At 36.6% G+C, this 12,477-nt stretch overlaps 2 protein-coding genes across 5 annotated transcripts; both read right to left on the minus strand.

The window, feature by feature from the left end:
• Positions 1 to 1,120: 1,120 nt before the first annotated feature.
• LOC116030293 (probable glutamate carboxypeptidase AMP1) lies at positions 1,121 to 7,110 on the minus strand. 4 transcript variants are annotated; one of them, XM_031272507.1, is made up of 10 exons: positions 5,949 to 7,110; positions 4,695 to 4,937; positions 4,012 to 4,164; positions 3,850 to 3,918; positions 3,016 to 3,145; positions 2,839 to 2,922; positions 2,502 to 2,590; positions 2,225 to 2,362; positions 1,928 to 2,062; positions 1,121 to 1,704 (listed from the first exon to the last, which is right to left on the minus strand). In XM_031272507.1, exons 1-10 carry the CDS (start codon positions 6,903 to 6,905, stop codon positions 1,522 to 1,524), a joined length of 2,181 nt encoding a protein of 726 aa, XP_031128367.1. In that variant the 5' UTR covers positions 6,906 to 7,110; the 3' UTR covers positions 1,121 to 1,521. The 4 variants fall into 4 exon arrangements, with proteins under 4 accessions (XP_031128367.1, XP_031128368.1, XP_031128369.1 ...); XM_031272508.1 differs by having other exon boundaries at positions 2,249 to 2,362; positions 5,949 to 7,107; XM_031272509.1 differs by having other exon boundaries at positions 3,016 to 3,103; positions 5,949 to 7,106.
• Positions 7,111 to 9,180: 2,070 nt separating this feature from the next.
• On the minus strand, positions 9,181 to 11,365 carry LOC116028919. The gene is made up of 2 exons (XM_031270776.1): positions 11,220 to 11,365; positions 9,181 to 10,414 (listed from the first exon to the last, which is right to left on the minus strand). The coding sequence occupies exon 2, from the start codon at positions 10,401 to 10,403 to the stop codon at positions 9,594 to 9,596; it is 810 nt and encodes a 269-aa protein (XP_031126636.1). The 5' UTR covers positions 10,404 to 10,414; positions 11,220 to 11,365; the 3' UTR covers positions 9,181 to 9,593.
• Positions 11,366 to 12,477: the final 1,112 nt, after the last annotated feature.

Here is a 12,477-nt window from a genome sequence, read left to right on the forward strand (position 1 = left end):
TTATATTTTATTTAATGATCACCAGCAGGTAAGATCGTTATCTCTCAAGAGTCCTAAGAGCCTTCATTCAGAAGGCAATACTATATTGAGGATTCAGGGTACTGTTAACAGATAAGACAATAGCACATGTTTTCCGATAAATCTTTTTAAAAAATAAACAAAGCAAGAATAGCATTCAATAGCACATGTTTTCCGATAAATCTTTTAACAAATAAACAAAGCAAGAATAGCACTCAATAGCACATGTTTTCCGATAAATCTTTTAACAAATAAACAAAGCAAGAAATGTTTTCCGATAAATCTTTTAACAAATAAACAAAGCAAGAATAGCACTCAATAGCACATGTTTTCCGATAAATCTTTTAACAAATAAACTCAATAGCACATGTTTTCCGATAAATCTTTTAACAAATAAACAAAGCAAGAAATGTTTTCCGATAAATCTTTTAACAAATAAACAAAGCAAGAATAGCACTCAATAGCACATGTTTTCCGATAAATCTTTTAACAAATAAACAAAGCAATAATAAGGTAAAAAGGATGTACCAAAATCCTAAAGATTCAATTTCATCTAGCACTCTCACATGTTTTCCAATAAATCTTTTAACAAATAAACAAAGCAAGAATAAGGTAAAAAGATGTACCAAAATCCTAAAGATTCAATTTCATCTAGCCCCAAAGTGTATGGTTTAGTTCTTTTGGTATTAAGGTCTGAGTTCATCTTCTCAACAAAATCAAATTCTGTTCTAAGGTAAACAGAATCTAATCCATATATAAATTAAGCTAATAAAACACGAGTATATTCCTTTTCTTCATTGAGTAAGAAAAGCATACCATTGGTTGAGTAAGAGAAACATACCATCGGGACAGCAGTTGAGCGACTGCTTGAGAGCGTGGAACGTCGTTGCAGAAAGTGGGGAGGGTTCTGCTGATGCTTCCTCATTGATGTTTGTGAGCTAAACACCTGTAGCTCAATGGATAAAGCATTTGTTTCCTACATAGAAAGTAAATTCGATCTCCATTCCATTTCTATATCATTAGACATGAAAGCATTATTAAACTGTACCTATGGATTAATTATCCAAAGTTTAAGTAAAAGCACAAACACACCCTGACTATATTGGCCATAAACTTCTTGCTATTCAAGTATTCATTTAATTTAAACAAAATGTTATTCATTTACAATATACAAACTAGTTGATCCTAAACACGTGGAGTAGAAGTGCTAAGATCCATGATTATCAAATGAACCTAAAACATATGGAGCAAAAACATAGCATACATAGGTGTGGCTGATGTGGAAACCACGACACAAAATGTTAATATATTTGGAAAATGTCATTTGGCCTGCAACCGGAACAAAAATACTACCAGACAGGACAAAATTCGGTCGAATGATAGCCAAATAGGAGATTGGCCATCTGCCAATTCAACATTTTACAGGTAAGACGTGTTGTTGAAGAGACAGAATTAACAGTGAACTGAGGGCACCAACTGAATATTTGTTTAATGCTTGTAACTTCAGGTTAGTTGGCCTTTGAGAGCATAGGCAGCTCGTTGAATAGCCCTCCCAACTCGCCAGATCTCATGTCGAATCACGCCTTCCCTGTCTATGTTATTCATGCCAGTGGATCCAGCTATGGCATCGACAATTCCAGGGAAGAAATCTAGATTGTTTTCATGGTTAGTACAAGGCCCATAAACCTGCAATTCAACCAGTCAAGAATCAACTCTAAATATCGAAGCTAACCACTTATTACATATGAACACAACTTCTGCAAATTTCAAAAGGATCTCTAAAACTCCTCAATGGATGAAATATGTGATCTTATGCGGTCTGGTTCAGAAGTATCAAGCTACAAACTTCTAAAACCTCTGGTCTACTGCTCAATAAAACAATATATAGTGTTCTGGAACAAATGCTTACAAGATGCTTGAACCATTGCTTTCCTGGAAGCCCTTCTCCATCTAAGAAACCCCTTTCGGCAAATATCAATCGATCATTTAACATCCGCCTCTTCAGAATAAAAAGGTCATCCATGGTTTCATCCTCGCTCAGTTTCTGCATTACAGAATTAAATAGTGGAAAAGAACAGTAACATCATTAATTCTCCAACTATACCGATAACATATAAGAGCAAAGTATGAATCAAAAGTCACACGTGTTCGTATTCTTTTGTGCTTCCACCTCCATATAAAAACAAGACAAGAATAAAAGAATTACACAAGAAAGCATCTTCTCTAGAACCTTCACTTCTTCCTCAATTTCTGTAGCTGCAGCCATAAATTCCTGAATGGCATCCGTTATTGGATGCAATGAAAAGCTCCCTCCCAATTTTTCAGTCAAGATATGTGTATACCCCTATAATTTGACACAGCAATATTAAGAATCATTAGTTTTAAAGCGCACTATGTTGTATAGAAGTTCCAAAATGCTATAGAAAAAAATAAAGAAATAATTAATTAATCAACACCTAATGATCTAGACAAAAAGTTTATACCAGCAACTGTCTTGCATAAGAGACGTAGTTAAAACGTAGAATTGCATCATCAGCAAGGTGAAGACCAATAAGTCCCCAAACTCCTGTTACTGTTGTCAGATTTCAAATTTCTTAAAAAGGATCATCTTAAATCATGAGGTTATTAAGAAAACTTTGAAAGCAAGATAAATATATTTTTAAAACAATAAAATTAAACAAAATAAATACCAAAAATCATATTGCTAGCCTACAAAAGCACTCAATATATCTTACACAGAATATCTAATGAGACATCAGGCTCCTGACTTTTGACATAATGAGGAACATTTATACAAGCACTAAAGAACAAAGCAGCTACCTGCCACATGCCGATGAAACAATGGATCTCCAGAGTTCACCATCCAATCGTATGAGTCAAAGGCTGTGTGGTATACTGGGAAATCTGCAAGAGAGTAAAAGAACATTAGAAATCCAACTGGCACAAGAATATGCCTAAAATACTATAAATGCTAAGTGCAGGTGATCAACACTCTACCTTTGCCATAGTACATATCAATGGAAGGAATTCCAGCATGTTGCAAAAATGGAGCAAAATCTGAATCTACTTGGCTAAGTCTCTGGATCTGCAATGCAGCCAAGAATATTGCAGTTACAGAGGGAGTTTTCTAGCATAAATGAAAACGGAAAATTAAAAAATAATTTATATAAAGGACTGGATAGGATGCTGTCAAAAATAGGAATTAACAGGAGAGCACTACCATTACAATTGCAAACAAAGTCAAGTGAGAGTAATTGACTGGCTAAACAAATTTCATAGTTTTGGAAGCCTGAATATGAAACTGACAAAAGAAGTTAATGCAAGCTTTGGGTTAGAAAATCACCTGCTAATAAGTGTGTTAAAATTAGTCATTTAGCAGGTTTATTAACTGTCTCTTTCTCATTGACTTATGCACAGGAGTCAATCTTCCAATTACATTTGACAATCATGGTAACTAAGGAACAAAGTTCCAGCATGGCTAGACATTTTCCTTATTCATTGCTAGCCTTATCTTTTCAGCCTCCATGGCAGTATTTAAAGTATGTGTGCAGTTTGCTGCATCCACACGTGTGTCTATGCGTGAGTGAGAGAGGGGTAAATGATGTATAATTTTTTTTGAAAACGAAAATGATGTATAATTAAGATCAAAACAAATAAAAAGGAAATAAGGCGTTCATTTTGAATTGATCAAGCTGTCTTGAAACGAAAGACAAAACACACATGTAGAATTAAAATGAAAGTAGTCAATTTTAATTCTGAGGTCCCAATCCTTTAATGCCCTTTAGGTGTCATGAAGAGCAGAGAAAGAAAGCAGGGAGTGGAAAAACTTACATTCATGACTTGGTTGGTAACTGTCTCTTTCTCAAATATTGTCATCATCTCCGTATCAGGATCTTTAACCTTACATAAGGGCATTAGTGACGATCACAGCAAAAATTGTTAGTATGAGCACCAAGCCAAAACACCAAATCAATTGAGGCAGAGTTGGTTTACCTTCTTAGCAATTTCAAGAAGAAGGTCATCAAGTTGAGGAGTTGCACTGGCAAAAAATCCAGGTCCTTGAACGGCACAATCAACATTTATGTAGGCTACAGATTTAGAGGCCAGATTGAGAAGGTTCTGTTCAACCCATTCAGTGGATCCAATCTGAAGCAACAAGAATAACACTTCATAAGTCGTTTTAAAGATTTGGTTTCAATTCCAAAGCCATGTGCTATTTGAGCAGCTGGAAATCAGAACACATTTTTTTGTTTTATCAAACAAGCACATCTGAACAATCATGATATTTAAAGAATCCAGAAAGAAACATTAAAACAAAGTCCAGAAGATGAAACATAGCAGCACGAAAAGCAATATATAGAAACTGAAAATGAATAGGAAGTTAGATAAAAGAGGTTAATTACTTTCCATCATGAAACTAGCATGTGAAAAATTGTTAAACCACTTCCGTTATTAGCTGAAGAAATTTTTTCACTCTTGATGCCCAAAAGCTTACTGCAATGAATAAGATTGAATGTGGCAGTGAAAGTCATATGTATAATACTATAATGCCAATACAGAATTCACCGAAGTTGTTTAAATCTCCACAGACAAATGCTAAATATTACTGGAACATAGCAACCTGCAAAATATTACTGGAAAATTTAAATGAATGCTCGAAAGGTAATATTGCCTACCATCCCAAACTCTTCAGCATCCCAACTGCAAAGAATGATTGTTCGTCGAGGTTTCCAACCCATTCGCATGAGCAGAGCATATTGACGTGCAATTTCAAGTAGGGCAGCTGTGCCACTATTAGGGTCAACTGCTCCATAAGTCCATGCATCTCTATGGTTCCCAAGAAGTACAAAGCGATCAGGCTCTTCTGATCCTCTTATGACAGCAAAAACATTATGTATTGTAGACATCTTTTTCTCCCCCTACATACATTAAACAAAAAAATTCCTTAATTAGAGATAGAAAACATTTAAAGTGAAACTGTGAATCCATCATATCTCCCCACTTCAGCCCCGCCTTTCTTATGTTAGCTTAAATGAAATTACTATAAATAGAGCATAGACTTTCTTAATATAACTATTTACCAGTCAATTCATGAAAAAGTTAAGGCTGCTAACCCTGATACACCCATGGTGCAATGTTGCTGCAGTTACTATTATCATTATTATTATATTGGAATGACTACTATTATAATTAGTGTAAGGGAGGTTAACTCTACTTTAAGAATAGTGGATAGTGGGTGGTTTAAGGTAGTTATCCATGTATTTATACCACTCATAGCCCAACCATGTCTTTTCTCCCCCACTTTCTGGAGTTTAGCTCTTGACTCAATGTTCTCCCGCACTTTCGGGAGTTTAGCTCTTGACTTGAAGAAGAGTATTCCGATACAACCTCAGTGTTGTATCATAACCCTACAATTTGCTTCCTAAACCCGACTACCTAACATCAAGGCTAAGCATGTGGAAAAGGGCATTTGCATATAAACAAGGTTAGAGATACAACATTTCATTCCTGCCCAGCCACTCTAAACTTTGGTGATACCTGTTATCTATTTACCAAGTTAAGTACTATTTTTTCTTGAAACCAACTAGCTATTGCATTTATGATTCTGTCAAATCTAACTGCTATGACCCCATTAGAATTTAGAATAGCAACCATTCTAAGACAAGTTCCCTACTGTCTTCAAAAAGTCAACTTCAGATCAGCTAAGTATGTAGACAACCACCAAGCAACTTATGCTCAGATGGCACGCAGTAAGTCTCCCATATAGGGGTTATGAGATCAAGCCTCTGTGGAGGCAATATTGAGTTAGTTGTATTCAAAAAAAGTATGTAAACAACCAAACAAAAATCCTATATCAATAGCATAGACTAACAGACACACATCAAACCTCCAAAAACTCATAGAAAGACAAAATTTTAAGGTGAGCTGACCTCGTATGAAAATTTCAGCATTGTGGGGCCAGGTCCAACTCTTCCAATATCAATGCTACTACTCTTTAGATCGTTTTGCCATTCTTGAGGTACTTCAGCCCCTTTCAAGGACCTCAATATCGTCTTGGCGGCGTCTATGGAAATCGGAATCGATGGAAGTTTGGGGAATTTCTCTCCCACTCTCGGGTTGTCTAATTGGAGTCTCTCCCCGGTCTCGAGCCCGGCCCATCCGGGGCTCAGTGGGTCCCCTAGGCTACCCCCCATAACCGTCCCTCTCTCCACCCCTTCAGTGAACGTAAACTCCTCCCTGTCACCATCATCGGTGTACATTAGCACCGCCGCCACTCCATGCACCGCCGCCCTCTCGACCACCTCGTACCTCGACATCCCGCCGCCTCTCCTTACAACCCCTACGCATCCCTCGACCTCCACCCCCTGCGCCGCCAGCGCACGGTAGTCCTCCTCCCTCCCGTGGTTCAGAAACGCGGCCTTGCCGTACGCGGAGCCGGAGGGGGAGTAAGCGTGGTACGGCATTACGACGCCGTTTCCCGGGACCCCGCGCTCGGACAACGAGACGGAAATAACGGAGCCGTTAGCGAAAAGCGCGGTCAAGGAAGAGGACACGGGGAAGGACAATAGAACGGTGTAGTTAGTTAAGTGAGTCGCGAGGTTTTCGGACTCGAACTGAGCCTTCACGTAAAGCGCCGTTGCGAGAGACGACGTCGTGCCGGCGAGGTGCGGTCGGAGGGTTAGTTCGCGGAGGTAGGCGGCGATGGAGTTGTTGGAGGCGGAGGAAAGGAAAATATCTTCGTAGAAAAGGATACTTCGCTTGGCGGGAGAGGAGCGGAGGTTTTGCTCATGGCGGAGAGTAGCGAAGAAGACTAGCGTGAACAGAAGGATGAGGAAAGCATACATAGATTTTGATCCAAACGGCGTTTTCATAAGTAATGGAGGCATTGTTTGCGATTCTTACGAGTTACGAGAGAGATACCATGGAGGAGTTTAATATAAGAAGAAAAAGTTTGTGGCGGTGGAGATGGCGGAGGTGGCGGCGGACGTAGGTGGTGAAAGAAAATGATTTGAAAATATCCGTCATCTTTCCTGCCCATGATAGACTCTTCATCTTTTCAATTTTTAATGCTGTGAAAATCTTTAATAATTGATCACAGCTTTGATTTATGAGGAACCCACTGTTGCTATCCAAAACTTCGTTATGTGTGAAATGCGTCTAATCCAAAACTTCGTTATTGGTGAAATGCGTCTAATGACTTTAATAAAAAGATTTCAAATCGGCTCAAATCAATAAAACTAATAGATAATTTTCATAAAAAATTAAATTTGGAACTTAGAATAAAAAGTGAATAGGTCAATTGCATTAACACAACTGTAATTTAAGAAAATTTTAAAACATGAATGGTAAATTTAGAAATTATTTTTATAAGGAGTTAATTATATTATAACAAAATATTTTAAATATCGTTAAATACAAGGGTAATTCGGTCTTCAATTTTGAATTTTCATAAAAAAAATATAGTGGATCAACTTAATACATATATATATATATATATATATATATATATATATATATTGTAAATTAATGGATGGGGCATGGAGCTAAGTTTTGATGTGATTGATCATTGGTTTGTCATATATATAATTATATATACATATTCATGTATGGGAGAGGTTAATGCTACATGCAGACGTTGTCTCTTTATACATTATTAATCAAGACAAAATAAAATTACTAATGTCTATAATTGTCTTGTACGTGCAATTTGGTAAAGTAGTGTATCTCACCACAAATTTGGTAAAGTGTATCTCACCACAAATGAAAAACATGTGATTTATAACCAAGGAATCATGTAACACTGATAAGATAGATGCCTAATTATCTTGTATTACAATTTACATATGATATGGAAAGAGTTTCTATATGTTATGGTCATATGGTGTATACATTATAAAGTTTAAATATACGGAGTACAAAACAAGTGACAACATTACATCAATATCAAGTTATTCTTATTAATAATTATAACTTGATTCACTAGTGACAACAAAACATTGGGATAAAACTCTAGTTTTCAATAATAAAAGAGTATAGTTTACTCTCAAATATATATTGAATTATTATTATTATTATTATTATATGTGTGTATACATTGTGATAAATGAAAATAATGAGAAAGTACGTGAATGACATGACATTTGTGGAAGATGAAATGAAAGTTTTGTTAGTTCCCCCAAAAAGCCATTGCAATCGTAGTATGAAGACAAGTTGGGGAATTAAAGCATAGGCAATTCTAGGTGGATGGGTTGACATCATATACATGCATGCGCACAAAGGTACATATTTACAATTGGGTACATTACGTGTTTAGATTGCATATATGTTGTCAGTCTCAAATAGATGACACCATATTACCCAATATGTGGCTGCAATTTGCAAATGCACTCAATAATGCCTTTTTCCTGCTAGTGAGACTCATCATCCCACACCCACTTCTCTTGCTGTGGACCACTCCCCTTTCTTTCTTATCTAATTTATCATTTAATAACACACCAATTATTAATATACTACCAACATACGCAATGAACAGTGAGTATGACTCACCAGAATCAATGCCTCTGCCTTTATTCTTTTCAGGCTGTAAATTATTTTAAATTCCTGTAACTAATGAATTTGTTTTAGCAAATTGCATCCCACTTGTTATTATCAAGTATCAATTCATGTAAGATTGTGGTGGAATTGGACTTAGAAGCGATGCTTTAGGTGATGAATGACAATTATTCTGGATTTGATGAGGTTGTTTTTTCGCATGTATTAAAGGAAAGGATTTTTTTTTTGAATACTATTGACTCTGTTACAATGTAGTATCTGTTTATACATACTTTCTTAACCTATTGAAGCACAACGAGCCAACACCCCCACTGAGGATTAAAGGAAAGGAATAGACGTGAAGACTACCTTATCCAAAGCATACAGTACAATGCATAAGCTAACGTCATATTATAAGCAGGGAATAGTTGATTGAGTAAAAAGCATCTTAGCTTTTGGCTTAATGGATTTTATTATTGTTATTTTAAGGCAAAGATGAGTGGGAAGAGCACCATCTTTAGAGGCAGCCAGCCAGCATCTTTTTCACCTGACAAATAATCACGATTGTAGATTCTCCCATTAAGGAAAATGATACGATGCAAGTGATTGTAATGAAGAACATCATGGGGGTCCAAGCAAGTGAAGCAACATGTTCCATTCTTTTAAAAAGTGAAAACAAAATAGAATAATAAACAAAAACTTCTCAACCTTCCAATAGGATTTATGATATCACCTGACTGGCACTAAAGGCTGCCTGCATTAGTATGTCCCATATTTTTTAGGGCTGTGCCCATCTTTGGTGGAAGATGCCAAGATGGGTACTGCACTACTGCTACTACAATTTTAGTATCTCATCTAAATCTAAATATAGTTCTGAGTTTCGAATTACATATCACAGATATAGGATCTTTCACAGGGTATATTTACATGTATTGAAGACGGGCCTAAAGGATAGAGTATACCTTTCGCAGGGAATGCTGCCCTGACTTTGTCAAATGCGGAGAAGCCATTACTATCTCATGAGCTCATGCATGATTAGAACATTATGGATGGCAAAGGCAATCAATAGCATGTATCAGCTTTCTCCGGGGACCAACAGCAAATGAACCCATGTCCTTCAGCTTTTCCATTGTCAAATTCGCCAGCTGAAATTTATTGACATTCTTACCCTGAAAGATCTTTATAAAATGACCAAGCCCTAATGAAACTAGCCAATTGGTCAGCCCACCAGCTCTTTGAAGCCTTCTCTCGAGATTAAATGCCCTCATTCTTTTATTAATCATTGAACCTCCATTGGCAATAATCATAGTTTGCTTGCTCACTTTTGTCACATTGCAAATACCATTTATCTTGCTGGATCTAAAACTACAAACTGGTGGATTTTCTGAACCAATACTTAATCTTGACGGCTTCGGGAAATGCAATGTGGGTTGAGGAGGGGCAGGTGCTACATTGATAGTTTGCACAGTATGTTTATGGCCCAAAGATATGGATTTCTCACATTGAACAACTGCATGCTTCTCAGTGTGCATTTCTTCTACTAGAGAAGGCTGGATATTGATAGTTTTTCTTGGTTGTGCCTGCCGAGGGCTTTCTCCACAATTAAGCACTAAGGGCACTGGAGACGACGGGGTATTCATAGCTTTGCTTGGCTGTGCCTGCAGAGGGCTATCTCCACTATTAATCGCTATGGGCTGCTCAAAGGCAGGTAAAGCAGGAATAAGAATAGTGACTCTCTGCTTCTTGACTATCACCCAATCATCTTCAGCTGGTTGGTCAATTTGCTCAGCATCCGGATCATCATTCTTGTTTGAACGTGAATGCGCAGATTGTCTCTGTTTTGGCTTTGCCATTAATTGGAAATCTGCCAAACACCAAATATATAAGAATAAAAAGTTCAAGTGAAAGAGGGAAATGCACAAGACAGTAACGGTATTCAGAGAACAAGAAATGATAAAGATTAACTTTACAAGACCATTAATAATACCAAATAGTCTATTTGAAATGGTTTTACTACATCAAGGCAATGGTAAACCCAAAACTAACATCATAAAACACTTCAACATAGAAAGAGGCCATGGCCCATGGGCATATATTTGGGACTTGGAAGCACTCAAGCCTTATGCCTCTTTTTCAATAAACTCCTGCAGCTGTTGATTCTCCAGAACAATTGCTAGAACTGATCATAATTGATAACTCCGATACGATTGAAACTATCGAGTTACTGAATTCACATAACTTGACCATTTTTCCCCAATGTTACACACCAGAACCACAGAGGCAAACCATGTATACTGTACTAAGTTATACTGATATGGATCCAATTAGCAATAATGTGATTGATACCGAGCAACATATCACATTGCTTGGACAGATGCCCCGCAAAAACTAACAATCCATTACACTGATAATCGAATGGAGATATAAATTTCAGGAACTCAACCCTCTACCTCGAGGACACAAGGATGGATAAATTACAGAAACGCCCAAACCATATCTATATTACATGAAATCATCAATCAGGAGCGTCTACAACAATGCCGATAGGAGGTTAAATGCATATACTCGTGTCTCCAATACTAAAATCAGATGATAATGGTAGCGCAAATTGCTAACTTCAAACTCGAACACAATTGAGTACGACTTGAAATGGACTACTAATGGATTACCTGAGAATGAACTACCACCGTCGGAGAAATATAGCCGGTGAGATCGAGAGAGGGGTCACCGGAGTAAGGGTTTGGGGCTTTGGGCTGCAATAGCGTCGGTTTGGGTGAAAAGGCGCTGAAATGTCGAATTAGCCCCTATACTGAACCATTTATGACCTCCTATATAAGTTTGGTTGAACTCAAGTCTTGTACGTAAAAGCATAGATATGGTGCAAAATGCATAGAATCAGATCTTGTGTTGTTCTACTTTCATGTCTTGTGTATATGCATGATAGTTCTTTGTTCATCAGGCGCAACTAGTGTTTTTTTTTCCTTTTTGGGTAAAGATATGATTTTGCTATGATGTTTCTGGTTATGTATTACTTGTATAAGGTATTTAGAATCATTTATTATTTAGCGTCACACGACCAACTAATATCAAACAACTATAGACACTTACTTTACATTATAATTAGTTATTTTTAATTGTATTGATAAATACTACATTTCCTCACTATATTTATGAATGACGGTAAAATAAAGATTTATAAACACATGTGTGGTATAATCAAAAAAGATATTTATTAAATCCAATTTGCATAGCCAAAGACCTTGTGGTCCACACACCATGATCAATGGAATAATGATTGGTCTATAAATTTTATAATCCTTTATGAGTTAATCACATATTATCACCATTGTTGTTGTCCTTCCACCGGCTCCTCCTACGTTGGTTTAATCATTTTTGCTGGGAAGGAACTCTTTAGTTGCAACTCTCAATACAACACCAAATTGTAAGATCCATATAAAGTAGAGAAACATAAAGGTTATAAAAATCAAATCATTATTCCTATAAAAAATAAATAAATAAATAAAAATAAAATTCTTGTTTCCATGGTTAAACAAAGAACGAAAGACCTTGTGGTCTAGTGGCACCTGGTGTCCCGGTTAACACTTCCACATGGATGATGGAAGTGGGATCGAGCTTCATTGGAGGCAACTGTTGACTCGGCTCGGAGATACTACATTGTAACAGAGTCAGTAGTACTAAAATAAAATCAAGGTAAAAATCAGTCATGGCATGAAGTGGTGCTTGCGAGATATTTTTGTTCAGTGGCACTCCTAAACGGCTTGGCATTTCACTTTTTTACTTATTTGAGTTTCTATTTTATTGTATTTGGAGGTAATTAAATAAAAATTTAAGAAAAATCAGTTATACAAATAGTGACTATATATATCTTTTACACTTATACAATATTGTATCCGATATTTTATTAAG

The sequence above is a fragment of the Ipomoea triloba genome, chromosome 9 (assembly GCF_003576645.1).
Source record: "Ipomoea triloba cultivar NCNSP0323 chromosome 9, ASM357664v1".
In the NCBI taxonomy this organism is placed as follows: Eukaryota; Viridiplantae; Streptophyta; class Magnoliopsida; order Solanales; family Convolvulaceae; genus Ipomoea; species Ipomoea triloba.